Source organism: Cygnus atratus, chromosome 1 (genome assembly GCF_013377495.2).
Source record: "Cygnus atratus isolate AKBS03 ecotype Queensland, Australia chromosome 1, CAtr_DNAZoo_HiC_assembly, whole genome shotgun sequence".
Classification (NCBI taxonomy): Eukaryota; Metazoa; Chordata; class Aves; order Anseriformes; family Anatidae; genus Cygnus; species Cygnus atratus.
The window spans coordinates 102,159,847-102,176,540 of NC_066362.1; the positions used below are offsets into that span (position 1 = coordinate 102,159,847).

A 16,694-nucleotide genomic window follows, 5' to 3' on the forward strand; every position below is an offset into this window, starting at 1 on the left:
AACAGTTTACAGTATTCTCTCATTTATGTCAGGACCAAGTATATTTGATGATCCCATCTTAAAAAGTACGCCCACATCCACACACATGGTTCTTTTTTAAGAATCTTTGTATGTCAGGGAGCACATTAAGTCTTTTTTAATTGGGTTGGCAAGGCTTAAGCCTGTTTCTGGCTTACACAAACTTCCCTATTCCCAACTCTAGTCATCTCTATTCCTTTTGGGGGCAAAGGGAATGAGGGAAGTCTTTCACAAGAGAACAAAACCCACTAAAGTAGAAATTCAGTATGAACTGCCACCTTAGAGCAGGACTTAAGCATATCCTGTGTGGCCAACACTGGCTTCTTCATAACAAGTCCTACCCCTTCAATACAGACAATGGTATTTTAGGGAGAATCCCTTTGAATTGCCTTGGTGGTCAGCTCCTGCTAGGGCTACTTTTCTGTAGAGTGCATACAACACTTGCAAAACTGTCTGCAGGGAACTGTATCAAAACATGTTTGTGGAACAGAGCAATGAGTATCACATTTCAGGCATGAGATCCATACGGCTGACCCTGTGATGGGGAAATGGACTGTACGACCTTATGAGGCCCTTCCAAGGCTCATGTGCAAGAGGTAACCCAATCCCAAAAACGTGCACCATCCTGAAGCCATAATCACATCACTTGTCTTGCCAGGAGCTTGGGGGCACTTGGTTTTGAAAGGAATGGAAGCTCTAGTCATCCATATTCCCAGAAGCTCGCTCGCTCTTTTACCACTAGCAGGTGAATTATGGAACTGAAGAGCATTGAGCTGCTACATACGTTTGTACGCAAATGCCAGGATATACCTGAAGAGTAATAGAAATAATTGCATTCAGCAAAGAGATCACAGAAATGGGAGCAGTGATGGCCAGCAGCATTATTATCTCTCAGGAAAACCAAACAAACCCCTCCCTTTATTTTCTTGATAGTAAATTGAACCTCACAACCAAAGCTGTGAATAGTTCGTCTACAAACATCCCCATTCTCTGAGACTGCTGGACTCCTCACTTGCTGTGTGCTGTCACTAGGACACACAAACGTGTCTTGCAAATCAAGCCCTGTTACCTGGTGCCAGTCACCTGGCACCAGTTGGTATGACAACCTGCTACTGAGTAGGATGCAGCAAACAACATTTGCTGCTGCGTGGAAAGGAACAACTAATTCCAATGCTGTGAATTTGCAGTGGCTGGCAAGGATGAACCGGCAATGAGTTACAATGAAAATATAACTGCACCACTCCAGAGACAGAGCATACATGGCTCCTTCTCTGAGCAGCTGTACACTTCACAGAAAGTTGACAGCACTGGAAATAGCCTGAAGCATTGACTGTAGCTGCCAGTCTATTGATTGTCACTTTGAGGGTTCAGGGCATGAAAAAGAACAGAGAAGTCATCTTTTGCCCAAGGAACGGTACAGAAGTTCCAATTAACTCTTTTGTAGAGGTTTCATTTTCTTTAGTGCACAAAGGGAACAGGAACAAAACATTTGCAAGTTATGTACTGTACACAAAACAAAACTGTTGGAGAAAACCCTCAAACACTACTGTCTTCCTTCTCAGATACTTTCAAGATTGGATGGTATATAATGTCCATATCTTCTGACTTGTTTTTCCACAGTGAAGCATGCCTGGGCTTGCACAGCACACAGCAGTGTTACCCAGCAGAAGAGGGCTAGGCTGTACAGGTCTGCCCTGTCCATTACATGTTTTGTCCCATTTTCTTTTGAAGATGGTTCCTAGGAAAATGTCATTTTTCTCCATTAACATTTTCCTGTTTCAACTAAAATAAATCAAGTTTGACTTACTTTCTTCCTTGGAAATCATTTGACCTGTAATGCAGTTTGTTTTGCATAAATCAGTTTCAGTCATACAACTATTTGTGTCCCCCTTGCGCTTATGTTGCTAATAAAGGTTTCCATTTGGCACGGATTGCGAGCATTGAGTTGTTCTCTGTTAATGAGTGTAGGCGATCCTGTTTTGCTGTTAGGCCTCAGGAAGGAATTCCAATGCAGCAGCACTGCAACAGCCTGTAAAACCCAGCTAACAGATCTGATGAACCCGGCCCAGCTCTCAAGCAAATGAAGTGCTCCAGGCAATTGCTTGCAGGAACCTCTGGAATCCCAGCATTGGATCAAGGAGAGTACTTTTGTGGAGAATGCCTGTGCTACCAAAGCCAAACCAGATGCTAAGTGGGGCTACGTCAGGCACAAGTTGTGGTAGAACTTCAACTGTATTCATCAAAGCACGCACAGCAAAAAGAATCCATCACTTCTGCAGCAGTACACGTACCAGGTTGTCCAAGCCATGACCAAGAACTCAGGCACTGATACTATTTGTAATCATACTGTCTCTGTCCCCAGTGTGGGAGACGGCAGTCACAGTACTAAGGGTGTGGGGGAAAAAGACAACAAAATACACAGCCCAAAGCAGATGAAGATCAGCAGTCTGTTTTCAGGATAGAACAGCATACGCCAAGACACATGCCTGTTGCTCAGCTCAGGGATAGCTATAATGTCATTTTGTTACATATTACTGGAAACATGCTCTGCAGAGTCCTGCTCCACTGTGGTCCCTCTCATTGTCGGGTCCTAATTCTGAAGTACAAGATTAAAATCAAGTAGCAACAGGGCTAGGAAAGTACTTCAGAATACAGTGAAACCAACCTGTTCACCCCACCTCTAGGGTTCTCTGCTACTCCCCAACTCAGCTGGGCCCCCAGGAGAGGAAAGAAGAGTAGTAGCTGCTACTACTTCACCTGAAATTCTGAAGGAGAAAAGTGAAAATCCTCATTTGTTCAGGTGATCAGGACAGCAGCTCTAGGTTTTGGGTAACAGAAACCTGAAAGTGGCAGGAAAACAATTTACTGTGATCTAGTTAATAGCCAGTACAGGATTCATCTTCATTAGGAAAGCACAATGAAACATGAGAGTCCACAGTGTCACGCTAACCACCAGCAGCTATGTTCTGTAAGGTGATTGCCCAGTGGTCCTTATACTCTCCATGAATGACAAATTCAAGCCTTGCTGCTCCCAACTTCCACTAGCCTGAGCAACACTGTCACCAAAGCGCTATCATGATTTGAGAGTTCCTGCCTTGAGGGTCTAGTCAAACACAAGTACTTAGTATTACAAGGGAACATGCAAATATGTTTCTCAGAGAGGTCATTAAAATGGAGAGAAACTTCCCCTGTAGTTACAGAGTGATCTGTAGTTACAGAAGCTGCCCTCTATAAAGCTTTTATAAATCTGTGAATGGAAATTGCTAGGAAAAACTACAAGCCCTTCTCCCACATAGGGCCTACTCCAGCAATGGACCTTTTGACCAAAATAGCAGGACACCCCTTTCCTCCATACAAAGTTCATTCTTCCTGTTAGGGCTGCTCTTGGATGTTTTGCAGAGCATCGCACACCAGTCTTTCAAAAAACAGCCTGCAAGATCTTTAAATGTCATTTGCTAACAGAAGATCACTGAATTAGTTTTATTTGCCCTCATATCCAACCCTCTCAGGCTGCCATGAGCGTGAAAGACTACTCCATCCTTTATGAACAACCAATAAAAAATTACAAAAATGTGAAAAGATAATAGATGCAACACAACAGGTTGTTCCTATCCTAATAAGCCGAAATAGGCAAGAGGCAAGCCGAGAGGGGAAAAGCAGAACACCAGCAACATGTGGAAAGGCACCCCTGTGCCTTTGAATATGATCAGCCTGGGCGAGCAATAGCCTTTTCTAGATTCTACATGCAAGCAAGTAGAACATACCTCACCCCAGGCCACTTCCTTCATTTGTGCAGGACTCAAAAAATAGCATTGCACTCTCCACAGCCAGAAGAAAGTGCCGCATTCCCACTGCTATAGAACGGACATGCCATCACAGCTCCACAAATGCTTGGTTAAGACAGATTCTTCTCATTACCCAGATCACAGGTGTTTTACTAAGTCACAGCCATCTCTGGAGTCATTCTGCCCAAGAGAATGGAGGCAAGCAAGGCTTCTTGAGTACAGCTGTGGTTTGCTGGAGCTGTTCTCTCTTGACACTTTACTTGTGCAATTTGTGGTTCTTCTCACTCATGTCCCTAGCTCCTCAGAACAGGAGGTGGTTTGTGAGCAACTCTGTTTAACAGGACAGCAGCAGAGCAAAAGCAAACAATGCTTGGGTCTACCTTAAAGACAAACCTAATGGGGGAGAAGGGAAAAGCCCCAGCCTGCTCACTCCCTAATTCAGCTCCTCAGTTTGCAGCTCTTTTTACGAACTAAGAAGTAATCACTAAAGCAGTTGTAAGAATAAGCCAAAACCAAGACTGAGTTTGGCTATTTTCTCCTATCGATGTCCTTAGTACTCCTCCACAGTCACCCATAATGGACTTTCATTAGCAGAGAACATGGAATCTTACTACAGAAGGCCAATGAGCAACACACTAGATTCCTACTGTCCTGGTAGCTTTCTCAGCTAAAGTCAAATCAACTTGCCACCTTCACTTAAGCCTACAGCCAAGCGCTTCCCTCCATTGAACCTGGCCTGTACACCCTTTGCTGAGTGGAGGCCTTGACAGAGGGAAAAAGAACAGTCTAATCTTCATGAGGTGTGAACGTTCGATTCCAGTCAGAGAAGAGTTTGTGTTGGGATGGAAGATGTTAATCTTTATGTGACTTGTTATAAGGAATCCAGGAGGGCAGTGTGGTAGGCAGAGGAGTCTGTTCCAGCAGGGTCCTGACACTGTGAGGGGCTGTTAGGCTGATGGCTCTCAGGAAAATACAGTGTTTTGTGAATCAGATCTTTCACTGCAGAAACGTCATCTTTATCTACAGAAAAAGAGAGAAAATTAATAACTGACAGGGATTCTCAACAGTTAGTAGCCCCCCTCCTCAAGAAGTACCTAGAACTCTAGTCATCTGCCAGCAGCCTTTCATCTTTTTTTTTTCCTGTACACCCCTCACCCTTTCTGCACTCACCCACACCTAGCTCCTGCAGAAGACTGCCAAACTCTGGGTCATCCTCCAGGATTTTTAACAGGTTGGTGGACTCCATTCTCTCCAGCTGCACATCCCAGTAGATGTAGATCTTCTGATTGAAGCTGACATAAACCAAGCAGGGGCTGTTGCATCCTCCTTTGCATGCATAGAGGCCTACGAAAAGCAGAAGTATGGAGAATGTGGCTACTGCTCACAATACAGAGAAAGCAAATAAGCAACTTCTCACGATGAGAGAACAAAGATGTCAGCGTAAAGCAGTGAGCACCCTGGTGGGAGGAACAGAGACACTGACTTGGCTATGTTAAGTCACTCTGAGACAATCTGAGTAAGTGTCTCTAAACTATGTTACTCATGCATGGAACCTGGGGATTTGTGAGCTGCTTCTTGCAAGTCTGAGAGAGAGGAATTAGCAAAGTCAAGATTTGGGCTGGTTCCATGGGGTTCTGTATCTTCACCTGAGAACAGCTTAGAAGCCCACAAATTAAAAAGCAGTGGGGAAGAGAACACTGTAGCACTCAAGTAGGACGAGAAAAAAAACAACCCTAAACTAATCACAGACATACCCCAGCATCACCCCTGCTCACCCCTGATTTTCCCAGATCCCACCAGATGGAAGACCAGCAGGGCCTCATGCAGTATACACACCCTAGGGAAACTACTCTGCCGACAGACAAAGGATCTCAGGTTTCCCAGAGGCCATCAGTAGCTTTGATGGAGAAATGCTGTGAGGGCTGTCTTTGCCACCAGGATCCTCACCTGCACAGAACGCACTGACATTCTCATCTGCTTGAAATCTGGCAACAGTTCGATTGTGGTCAATGATGTACGTCTGACCATCCCATGCACAGGCAATCACCTCCTCGTGCCCATTGCCCTGCAGGAACCATAAGATCTCTTATTAGCACAAACATCAACAATTCACAGAGACAGTCAGGAATCTTTCCTACTTGTTCAGAGACAGAACACTACTAACTGAACAACTACTAACTGAACAAGACATCACTTTTCATTTTCATGGAGACCATCTCCTCTCTATCATAAAGATTATGCATCCAAAGAGCCTGCAGACAAATTGGGGTATTGGCAGTTCGCAAAACCATTCACCTTTGCAATGAGACACAAGAGCAGCTAGGGGATGGAAAGGTTCATAGCAAGGTGCTGGGCTCACTAGGTCATACAGGCAGACATAGCTCAACCTCTTGCAGTGAGACAGACTGGCATGAGTGCACAATGGACTGGCACAGTCAGAACCACTGTTTGTGTCATCCTGAGATAATCCCAGCAGTTCTACAGCTGAGTCATGCCCCCTCTGCCCTTCCTAAATTCACACACACAAAGCCATGTTGAGTTTTTGTCTTCACTCCTTCCCTCCCAGACCTATTCACACAGATACTCACAGTAACATCCAGCTTTTCCAGAGCAAACAGCTGGTGATCAACCTGCACAGACCAGAGCAGCTTGTCTGCCCCTTCCATAAGTTTCAGTGTCCCTGAATGTGGAAAAAAAAAAAAAAGATTGTCAAGATGTCTTGAAAATATTAAAAGATAGCACAATTTCTGCTAAAATTAGGCCCTGCACACTCTTCCAACACTTGAGATCTGCATATGGAGGGGAGGGCATGGTACAGGCTGTGGCTGATAACAGATAGTGTAGTCTCATTTCTGGGAAGGATGGCAGTCTATTATCTTGTCAGCAGTAACAGAAAACAGAAAGGAAAAATGGAAGCAGCAGCCCTGCTAACTGGATGCTTTCTAAGACAAGAAAACTGTCCAAAACAAGCTCCCCCTGAGTACAATATGTCAACAGGTCTCACATGAGACTATGTAAACTAGAAGCTTCTCAGCATGTCCCACAATCTCAAGAGAACAGATAATAGCTGAAAGGTGACTGGCTTGACAGTATAGACATGCCCTCTTGGATGCTAAAACCATGCTGGACACTTAGATCATACCATTTTCCTGTTATCCAGTGATACTGTGATAGTGCCAGAAAGGGTGTTGGAGGGTGGGGGGAAGTGTGTATCTGTGAGACAAAGTCTCACATAAGATAAACACTATCCTCACAGTGCCCTCCAGTCTCACTAAGGCTCCTGAAAGAACCATGGTGTGGCTGGAGGCCTTGCCCACTGCAGTAGCTTCAGAGTTCAGGCCAAAAAAGAATCAGAAAGTTCCTAGCAGGACAACATATGGCAGGTGAACATCTAGCCTGAGCAGGCCAGGCTGTCTATCCAGGAACAGCAAAGCACAGCACCTTGTCTCCATACAGTTGGACAGAATCCCTCTGTTCAGTTCATTAGTTTAAGTCTGTCCTATCACTGGTGAAGGATCTGGAACACAAATCGTAGGAGGAGCGGCTGAGGGAACTGAAATTGTTTAGTCAGGAGAAGAGGCGGCTCAGGAGAGACCTCTGACAGTTGGACTAGATGATCTTGGAGGTCTTTTCCAACTTTAATGATTCTATGATTATTGCTCTCTACAATTACCTGAAAGGAAGTTGTGGGGAGCTGGGGGTCTCTGGACTGCTGAAGCGGCCTCTTCTTGCAGATAACTAGAGATAGGACAAGAGGAAATGGCCTCAAGTTGCACCATGGGAGGTTTAAATTGGAAATCAAAAGACATTTCTTCTCAGAAAGAGTGGTCAGACATTGGAAAGAATGGGGGAAGTGGTGGAGTCACCGTCCCTGAGGGTGTTTCAGGAAAGGTTGGACATGGTGCTTAGGGACATGGTTTAGTGGGTAATATTGGTAGTAGGGGGATGGTTGGACAAGATGATCTTGGAGGTCTTTTCCAACCTTAATGATTCTGTAATTCTCAGTTAGTGACACAGCATGAGAACTTGGCTCAGGTTCAGAGTCGGCCTACATGAGGCCAGCTCTTCTCTACCAACACCTGAGTTCCAGCATCCATTTCCTTTACTGCTTTTGGAAATAACCCAAGTCTCTTCAAGTACAAGGACACAACTCTGCTGTGGTTTAGAGGCTCTTGTTTACATGAATGGCACTGCTGAACTGGCATCACAGACAGTTGTTTAAACATGGGGTAAGCAGGCATCTTAGGAGTAAGCAGATATAAGTTCTAGTCTCACCCTCCACCTCAAGCTTTCAGCATGCTTTTGGGCCAATGACCTAACCTTTTCATTCTCCAGCCTGCTCACAGCAGCCAGGCTTTAACAGTTCTATCCCCATAGGCCATGGGGCCAAATGAATAATTAATGTTTGTAAAATGTTTTGGAATCAACAGATGAAAGCACTGCAATGGGGAAAGAAAAAGGCAGATACTAACAGACTGAAAAAACGCCAAGTATCCCAGAAAGTGCAAGCCTGTGCAACATGGGAGCCAATTCAATAAGGAACAGAAAGACATGCTCAACTTGAAGCTGTTTCATCATATCCTCAGATACAGGCATGTGATCACACACCTGGTTTAAGCAGGGGCTTGCTTACAGTGACAACTCTTACCTCGGTTCCTGTCTTTGCTTTCATGCCTAAAGCGTGTCAGCAGAAGGAGCTGTGGTAGATTCTCTTGCCTGCCTCAGGAAGCATTTCTGAAGCTCTGTTCCCTCTCCTTTCAAAACCAAAAGAACTGAGCACCTGTCTCCTACTTGGAATTAGTGACAGGCCTTGGCTGCCCCACAGGCCCACTTTCCAGGACAGTGGTAGGACTTACCATCCAGAGTACAGAGGGCAAAAAGACCCGAGCCACTATTCTCACTGGAGCAGCCTGCAAATGCAGAAGAGAATTACAGGAGTTAATACCTTTTTAAGAGTATTGTCCCCTCCCTCTCTTGAAAAAAGATCCAAAACAACGAGCTGACCCATACTGCCTCCTTTTTTACCCAGCCTGGACATTTTGCATAACAGATACCTGCAGTCTTGCAACCAATCCTGCCTCATGACAGCTTTTATTTGTAGGGCACTACTCTCTCAAAATCCAAGAATCTAAAATCTTTGGTTTGCACTGATATAGGCATGTCTGGCTCTGCTGGCTACTTCTGCAAGTCTATCTGTGCCATGTATGCACTTCCAGGCTCTTGGTAGTTCTGATTGAACTGAACTGCATCACATCCTCTCCAAGCTCCAAAAGCACACAAACAGAGGCAGGACAATCACAAAGGGACAATGTGGACAACAGCCTATGTCAAATGAGTGTTACAACTGTACCCTTACTGTTTTCTTCAGGGGCAGGAATGTGGCTTTCGGCTGTTCCAGGAATAAATGAGGAGGGGAAAAAAAAAAAAAAAAGAGAGATTCCACTAGGAGGACTATATATCAGTCACATTAGCACAAAAGCACCTCCTTTGCAACTCCTGAATGAGACTGTGGAGATGATGCTACCAACATTATTGTTTTCACTAGAGCAAAATTGCACAGAAACTGTGGTCCATTCTCAGCAAACACTGGTTAGATGCTACAGGGCCCTTGCTTCATGAGCAGGTTAGACATCTGCTTCCATGCTCACACACCCAGCCTGGCTTTACTGGGTTATGCCCCAACAGCTGTGAACTTCCTGCAAACAGTATCCTCTCCAAAGCCTGTAAAACACACAGTTGTGTGCAGGACAGCACCAACAGATGTGACTAACTGAACCTGAAGAGAAGACTCCCCTGACCACCACTTCAATATACTCTCTACCTGTCCACTAGTAAGAAAAGACATGGAAGGTCAGGTTTTGAAATACAACACCCGGTTGGGGAAGATGAGCTGTATTCAACCACAGCTGCATTTTATCCTTGGAGTGACAATGTGGAAGGAAACACTGTCTCTCTAAGATCTGCAGGAACCCAGGAAATCTGGCAGTCAGGGGCAAGCCATCAGAGCTGAAAGCAGTTTAGTGCTTTCCTCAGGCAGTTTCCCCAGAATGACACTGTACTGCAAGTGTACCTCCACTGCCCATGCACAGCTCCACCCTACACCCTACACACTCCCAGAACACAGACTACCCTATTTCTGCAGGTGAGCTTAAGGCAAACAGTTGGATGGTTGGGTGCTCTATTGCCTCTAACTGACATCCATCCAGACAAGCTCTGTTCCAAAAGATCTGCTGTGCCTCCTTTAAAAACTGGTCAGCATTGCACTCTTTAGCTGCTTCAATACTGCTGGGCCCAGCACCAAGGGGCTTTTAATAAACTTCTCCTCATCCCTAATTTTGCATGCCTTCATTTTTTACAGGCTTCTCTCATTACATGCAAGGCTTTGTATTTGGTGAAATAATTGATTTCATGCTCTGTGACCATGGTGCTTGTAACAGTATCTGAGATGCTGAAAAAATGACACGCTTAGGAAAGGTACTCTGGGGAGGGGGTGAAAGGAGGATTTTCAGTGGGTTGTCCTTCTCCCCCAGCTCTAATCACATTGGACACCCTAAAATCCTCCCCAAACAGCACCGTAGGGCATAATACTTGGACAGAACAAATGCAGCTGAATTCTAGCTAGCTGCAGACAAGGAAGGAAAGTGATCTGTACTTGGAATCTTCTTCTTTCTTGCATTATGCCCCAAGGGGGAGTGAAACCTGCATTCTCCATAGATATCCAAACAGGGTTCAGCGCGGGGGCCAGGCACAGGCCAGGCCACAAAGCAGTTGCACAGGGGAAGCATTGGCAGAGTGTAAGAAATGTCTGGATATAACAGCAGTGTGTTAGGGCTGAGAGAAGACAGCAGCTGTGGAGACTTTAGACGTGATAGCTGAACAGAATATATTGAAAGGAGACAGAGGACAGTGATAAAAATGAAATATGGAAGCAGCTCTGCAGGGGTTGGGACTGCATAGATAAAGGAAGAGCAGGATCTAGCTGCTGGAGGACAGGTTACTAGGAATCAAGTGCTCTAAAGCACAAAAGCAAGAATTAAAATTAGGCTGTGGAAAGAAAGAAATGCATCTAGGGAGTAAAAAGGGCGTAAGCTGCAGACATGCAAAAGCAAGGATCAAGGACATCTGCAGGGCATAGTAGCCATTCAAGATGAATAAATGAAGGCCAGTGGAAGCTGCAGAGAAACTGTTGTGCTGGGTGAAGAGTAAGCTAGGGAAGGACAAAGGCTATAAAAAGCTCAAAAGCAACCATTTGGCTGTCCTTCTTTGGACGCTGGCCTCCTGTTCTTGCAGCTACCTCTCAAAGTTATTACTTTTCAGCCACAGGCAATCTGATTTCATGCTGGACTGACATATTGAAAAAATATCACAGACAACTGTTGGGGCAGGGATCCCAAGCTTCAAACCTCTCACCTCGGCCAATGCTACCAATCAGATGAGTAGAAACATTCTTGTTGTGAATTCGGCCAGATGTTTGGTGGAGAATAACATCTCGAACAGGGGCTTCCCTAGGGAGAAAAGTGGCAGGCATCAGGAAAGGTTAGGGAACCGTGCTGGGGGACTCTACCAGAACAATCTCATGAGCAGTGTACTCCAGAGCTCTCCAACTCCAGAGATGGACTGAGTCTGTGCATAGGCTAACAGTTCAGTGAAATACTCAGAAATAGTCTGCTATTCCAACAGCAAAAAATGCCATTTCAGTCATTAGCAGAGCGATTATTTGCTGGGAAAAATCAATGAAAAGAATGCATGCCACCTCAGGAATGAAGGAAAGTTGCTAATGCTTAAAAAATAAAACATAACAATTTGATGCATCAGCAAACTGAAAAGAACTCAAAAAAGTCAATAAAACATCTACTCCAACCAAGGAAAAAAAAATATATGTTTTCGCTTGTTTGTTTGTTTGTTTTTAAATCATTACTGTCACGCAAGCCTGGCTGCTATTCATTCAGGAAAATTGTCTGGCTGTGACTGAACAAGTTGGTCACAGGTCATGTCAGGGCCTGGGTTCTGGCTAGGAGGGTACTCACATTCCACTAAGGTCTCTATGACATCAAGGAGACTAGCTCCTGTTCAGTTGATTTTCTGGTTCTGCCTTAAAGTTTCAGAAAACAGCACAGGAGCACCTGAATTCCCCACACGGATGCCTCTGCGGCTTAAGGACAATAACCTCACCGCTCATCCTGACTTCTCTGATTGTGATTTACAGCACTGGCTGCCAGGGTCTCATTAGAAAATCCCACAATCCTACCTTACTTGGAAAAAAACAGTGAACAAACCCTAATTGTAATCCTAGGGATTCAGATTAACTGGCCTTGTCTCAGCCTTTCATTAGCCACCCTTCCCACCATTAGACAAGTCCCCAAACTGCCTACTCCTCTTTCTCTGGAAATATAGGTCCCTGTCTTTCCTGTTTTAGTCCTCCAGTACAGCTCCCCTCCGTAAACTGGTTTTGCCACCTCTCTTTGGCCAACCCAAGGAGAAAAGAGTGGGACTCAAGGAAAACAGCAGTATTCAGCTCTGTGATAGCGACCTGAATTCATGGGCACTTGGGTGCAGGTGGGCTTAAATCATAAACGCCCAGCAGTACACAGCAAGTCAGCTGGCTTCACCAGGACAGGTAACAGCGTCCCCCCTCAGAAGGCTGGTGTGGTGGTGCCCCCTTGTGACAGCCATCTACAGTGGAATCTCTTCATCTACCACCTGCAGTTACGCTGTTCACCTGCTGGAGGCAGAGCTCTCCCTTCCCTCGGCTGCAGGCTGCTGCTCAGAATTCCAGGTGCACAGCAGAATGGCATAACCGCAGCCTGGCTGGGACACCATCATCTCCGGTAAGCCTTCAGGGCCTGGGTTCACAGAAAGGCTATCCACCTGTGGTGGCACAGGATAAACACGGACACAGTTAAACTGAGAACCTTACACACCCCAGAATTCTCCACTGTGTTTGTGTGTGTATAGCAGATTTTCTGATAGAAGCTGAGCAGGAGCTGAACAAATCCAGCTAGAGGCAAAATATCCAAGTGAAAGTAAAAGGTATCTTCCCTACCAAAAGCCACTTAAGAACAGCCTAGAGGAAAATGCTCTCTAGTTAGGTGAGACTAGCTGACCATTTCCCAGACCATCCCATGAGCTTCCCTGCAAGCACAGGACAACCACTGGGCAAATGTCCTTTCAAGCCATCAAGACAACAATCGCTGTGTTGATAGGACTGGAATTTTGTGCCTCTTCCCCCGTTTCCTTACCTGACCTTCTAGCAGCCATTTCTTCAGCAGGATCAGCTGCCCAGAGACATGGTCTGAATTCTCCGACAGGTCCTCCCAACGGAAAGCACGCACCACCCTGTCAGTGTAACCTACCACCAACTCACACTTCCCATCTCCATCTGCAGGAGAGACAACGAGATAGATAGGCTCCCTCAGGCCTTCATAACCACAAGACCCCTAATATTCAGAAATCACTGTGCTGGTTTCCATCAAGTAGCATCCCTGAGGATCCCAATCCCATTAGGAACTTGCACTACAGGAAAATTTCTGAAGTTCCCACTCCTCAAGGACTTGTCTGTGTTTCTTAAAACATGTTTCAGCAAGGTAGTAATTTTCCTTCTGTGAGTCCTGCACTCTTTCTCTCTCCCCAGCCCCACAAATACCCACAAATTCCTTCACCCTGCACTCCCACCCCAGCTGCCCTACTCACCAATGTCACTGATCAGCATGACCTTGGTGTTGGCAGGAATATGCTGCTTGAACACTGGCTTCTGCTCTTCTGCCAACTCATGGTGGCCAGAAGCTTCTGGGTGTTTTGAAGGTGGAGAAGTCAAGTCAAAAAGATGAAACCAGCCTTCTGCACTCACTGCCACTACAAGATTCTAAGAGAGAGGAAAAAAAAAAGTCTTTTGATTTTATTTCTCTTTTAGAAACTACAGAAGCTGTCACTCAGCATGGCAAGGGAAGATACAAGGGTGACTCCATCAAGATCAATGACTGCTACAGGGGAACAGGAGAAGATTTTTGGCCAGCATACAGGTCACACTCAGGTCCTGTGAAGTCCAAACTTCTTGCTCATTCTTGTTAGGCCAGGATATCAGGATGATGTATGTATGCAATCCCCAGTGTATGGCTTCCTCAATCCTCACTTTAGCTATGCTCCGCTATAGAGCACACGCAGCTACAGCATTTTAGGCAGGGTGCTTAAACTAGGAGCTTTGGTCATGGGTTTAACTATCAAAAATAGCAAACCAGCAAAAGGAGTCATATAAATTCGGAGAAATTTACTTGAAAGTCTGGACTATTCTGTGGCTCAGTCTTGTTTAGGTGACCTTAAACACACACAGACAAGTAGCAGAAGGGACATGACCACAGCACGGATCAGTACAGAGCAGGATAAAAGCCACTGAGGAAAGGGAGCAACCCTCAAACCTCTGAAACCTTGTGGCACTCGCATAGGGAGACGTGCTAATCAGTAGTATTTTCTGAAGACAGGATGTATTTCTTTGCTCACTAAGACCTGCATATGGATCACACCTCCCACATGCCCCACAGACACAGCTGGGGACAGTTTGGCTGCTCTCACCTTTCCTTTATTGCATACATCTCCCACACCAACGCATGTGAGCTGCAAGAGAAAAAAAGGCCTTAAGAGCCCATCCATAAGAGAAGGCAATGCAAGGTAGCACTTTCAGATAAACCCCTGCCCCACCCTCTCCTCTTCTCATAAACAGTCTCTTTAACAGCCTTTTCAAAGACAAAGATAGCATAGCCAAAGACAGAAACACATCTGCCACACAACTGCCCAGAGCTCTGGAGCAAAATCCACAGTGCATAGGAACAGGGTCAATGCAGAAGCCCAGTTCCTGTGTTCATTCAGTACTGTGCTCATCATCTCTAACCCATGGGGCTAGCTGTAAGCAAAAGCAGGGGCTTTCATTACTACATGAAAGACATCAGAACCAGTTCTTGCTGCCACTCCTCTCTGGCCTTCATGTTCCCAGGCAGTCAAGGACCCACACCAAAAGGCCCAACCATTTAAAGTTTGTCAAAAACTAACCATTCCTTGGCAGGATCGCATAGTCCATGGTTTGCTGTCATCATTCTTGTACACATACAGTTTCCCATTGGTGTCTCCTACCACCAGCTCATTCAGCTGTACAAGAAAGCTGGGTTAGTAAGAAGAAATTCACAATCACAGCAACACAGTACTCCCAGCATAGTGAGAATTACAGAAATCATACATTAAAATCACTCAGTGGGAAGAATCGGCAAAGGAAAACAAGAATTAAAGAGAGGCTTGAATCAATACAGAAGGTCTGGGAGAAAATAAAAGCCCTGGTTTTAGTCTAGCAGATGAAACAGCAGGGGAATGGCTCCTTAAAGCAACACCCTATTATCCACTTCTTCTCTAGCCATTGTTTCAGAATTCTGTCACTGACTGTTTGAAGTTGTGCTCAGATAATAACCATCATGACTCCAGCTTCCATTCTTCAATCTAGATTGACGTGATCTTTCTCGGCTCATCCGAGGAAGATGATGACAATGGGGTGAAAGTAATCATCCAAAAAGAGGCTGCAAAAACACAACAGATCTACACTGAGTATTCAATTTCATTGATGAAGCAGCTAAGATCTTTGGATCTTGATCTTTACAGAATAGCGATTGTTTCTTGAAAGAAGACTGCTGAGAAGTCACCACCTCTTCCTGCTGATGAGCCTGCTCCTGCCATCCTATCATCTGTGTATTTTGTGTATTTTAAATTGTGAGCATTTCAAAACTCCCTGTGCACATTACCCCACGCAACACTAATTCTCACGGGAAAAAACGAAAATGGGAAAAACTACACTTTTAGCAATGACACTTTTCAGGATAGCGAGGTAGGGCTGTAAGAAGATTGGGCTGTTGAGAAAGGACGGTTTCCTTATATGTAGTTAAACTAATCTCTTCGTAATTGCAGCCAAATCAGACCCATCAGACACAACCACCCGTGGGACTGACAGCAACGCTGCTGACGCACGTCCACCCGCACATCCATCTCCGCGACACCCACGCAGGGCGGCCCCCAGATCCCCCCAGGTCCTCCCCACCGCACCGGGGGGACCCTCCGCCGCCCCGCCAGCCCCGGCCCACCCCCGCACCGTGTCGTTGTCGGCGTCCCCCAGGCAAATGGCGTGCGGGAAGAGGCTGCCGCCGAAGTCGAGCGCCACGCGCTGCACGTAGCTGACGGAGCGCATCCCGCCGCCGCCGCCGCCCGCCGGGGCCGAGCTCCCGCCGCTCGCTCCCGGGCCGGCCGCCAGCCTCGGGCCGCCGGGGGGGCTCCGGAGGGCTCCGGGCGGCTCCAGCGGCACCAGGCCGCGGCGGAGGGAAGGGGCGGCGTGAGGGAGGGAAGGGGCGGTTCTCGGCAGGGGCAGGGCCCTGCCGTAGGAACGCTGCGTGAGGTGAAGATCCGACAAACCGAGAGAGACGGAGGCGTGCAGCTCGCGGAGGCATTGCCGTAACTGTTTATTTCGTATTTTTTTCTGTAAGAACATAAAGAATAGTTTATGCTTGAAGTTTACATGCATAACGTCAGTTATAAATGCTAGCATGCTGTTTTCTGCCAGCAGCTAGGTGCATCTTTACGGATAGCACGGAACCTCCTTTCCACCGCCTGAATACCGCGTGCTCACTGCACTTGGTGACCTTACATTCTTGAACACTTTATAGTTTCATACGGAGTAACAGTGAAGGCAGAACGGTACTTCCACAGTTACTCACATCCAATGCATCCACCATTGTCTCTAAATATTCCTGGATACTTCTAAATACAATAATCCTACTTTCTGCTTTCAAAGACCCATTAACGACTGTCATCCATGCGATTTTTTTTTTAACCATTGTTCAAGAATTAGAAACTTAATAGCATTTT

General features: G+C 46.0%; 1 protein-coding gene across 1 annotated transcript; it reads right to left on the reverse strand.

The window, feature by feature from the left end:
* Positions 1–1,451: 1,451 nt before the first annotated feature.
* ITFG2 (integrin alpha FG-GAP repeat containing 2) lies at positions 1,452–16,090 on the reverse strand. The gene is made up of 12 exons (XM_035545697.2): positions 15,925–16,090; positions 14,844–14,939; positions 14,370–14,411; positions 13,494–13,665; positions 13,043–13,182; positions 12,523–12,671; positions 11,214–11,308; positions 8,660–8,713; positions 6,392–6,483; positions 5,751–5,868; positions 4,974–5,147; positions 1,452–4,823 (listed from the first exon to the last, which is right to left on the reverse strand). Exons 1-12 carry the CDS (start codon positions 16,018–16,020, stop codon positions 4,675–4,677), a joined length of 1,377 nt encoding a protein of 458 aa, XP_035401590.1. The 5' UTR covers positions 16,021–16,090; the 3' UTR covers positions 1,452–4,674.
* Between the last annotated feature and the right edge of the window lie 604 nt (positions 16,091–16,694).

What these genes read in the sequence shown, in the direction of transcription:
- ITFG2 (XM_035545697.2), bottom strand. Translation starts at nt 16,020, where the DNA reads ATGCGCTCCGTCAGCTACGTGCAGCGCGTGGCGCTCGACTTCGGCGGC. An exon ending in GATTGGTAGCATTGGCCGAG is followed by an intron (nt 8,714 to 11,213) that starts GTGAGAGGTTTG and finishes CTGCATTTGCAG; the next exon opens with GCTGCTCCAGTGAGAATAGT. An exon ending in TGTCAGTGCGTTCTGTGCAG is followed by an intron (nt 5,148 to 5,750) that starts GTGAGGATCCTG and finishes TGCTTTTCGTAG; the next exon opens with GCCTCTATGCATGCAAAGGA.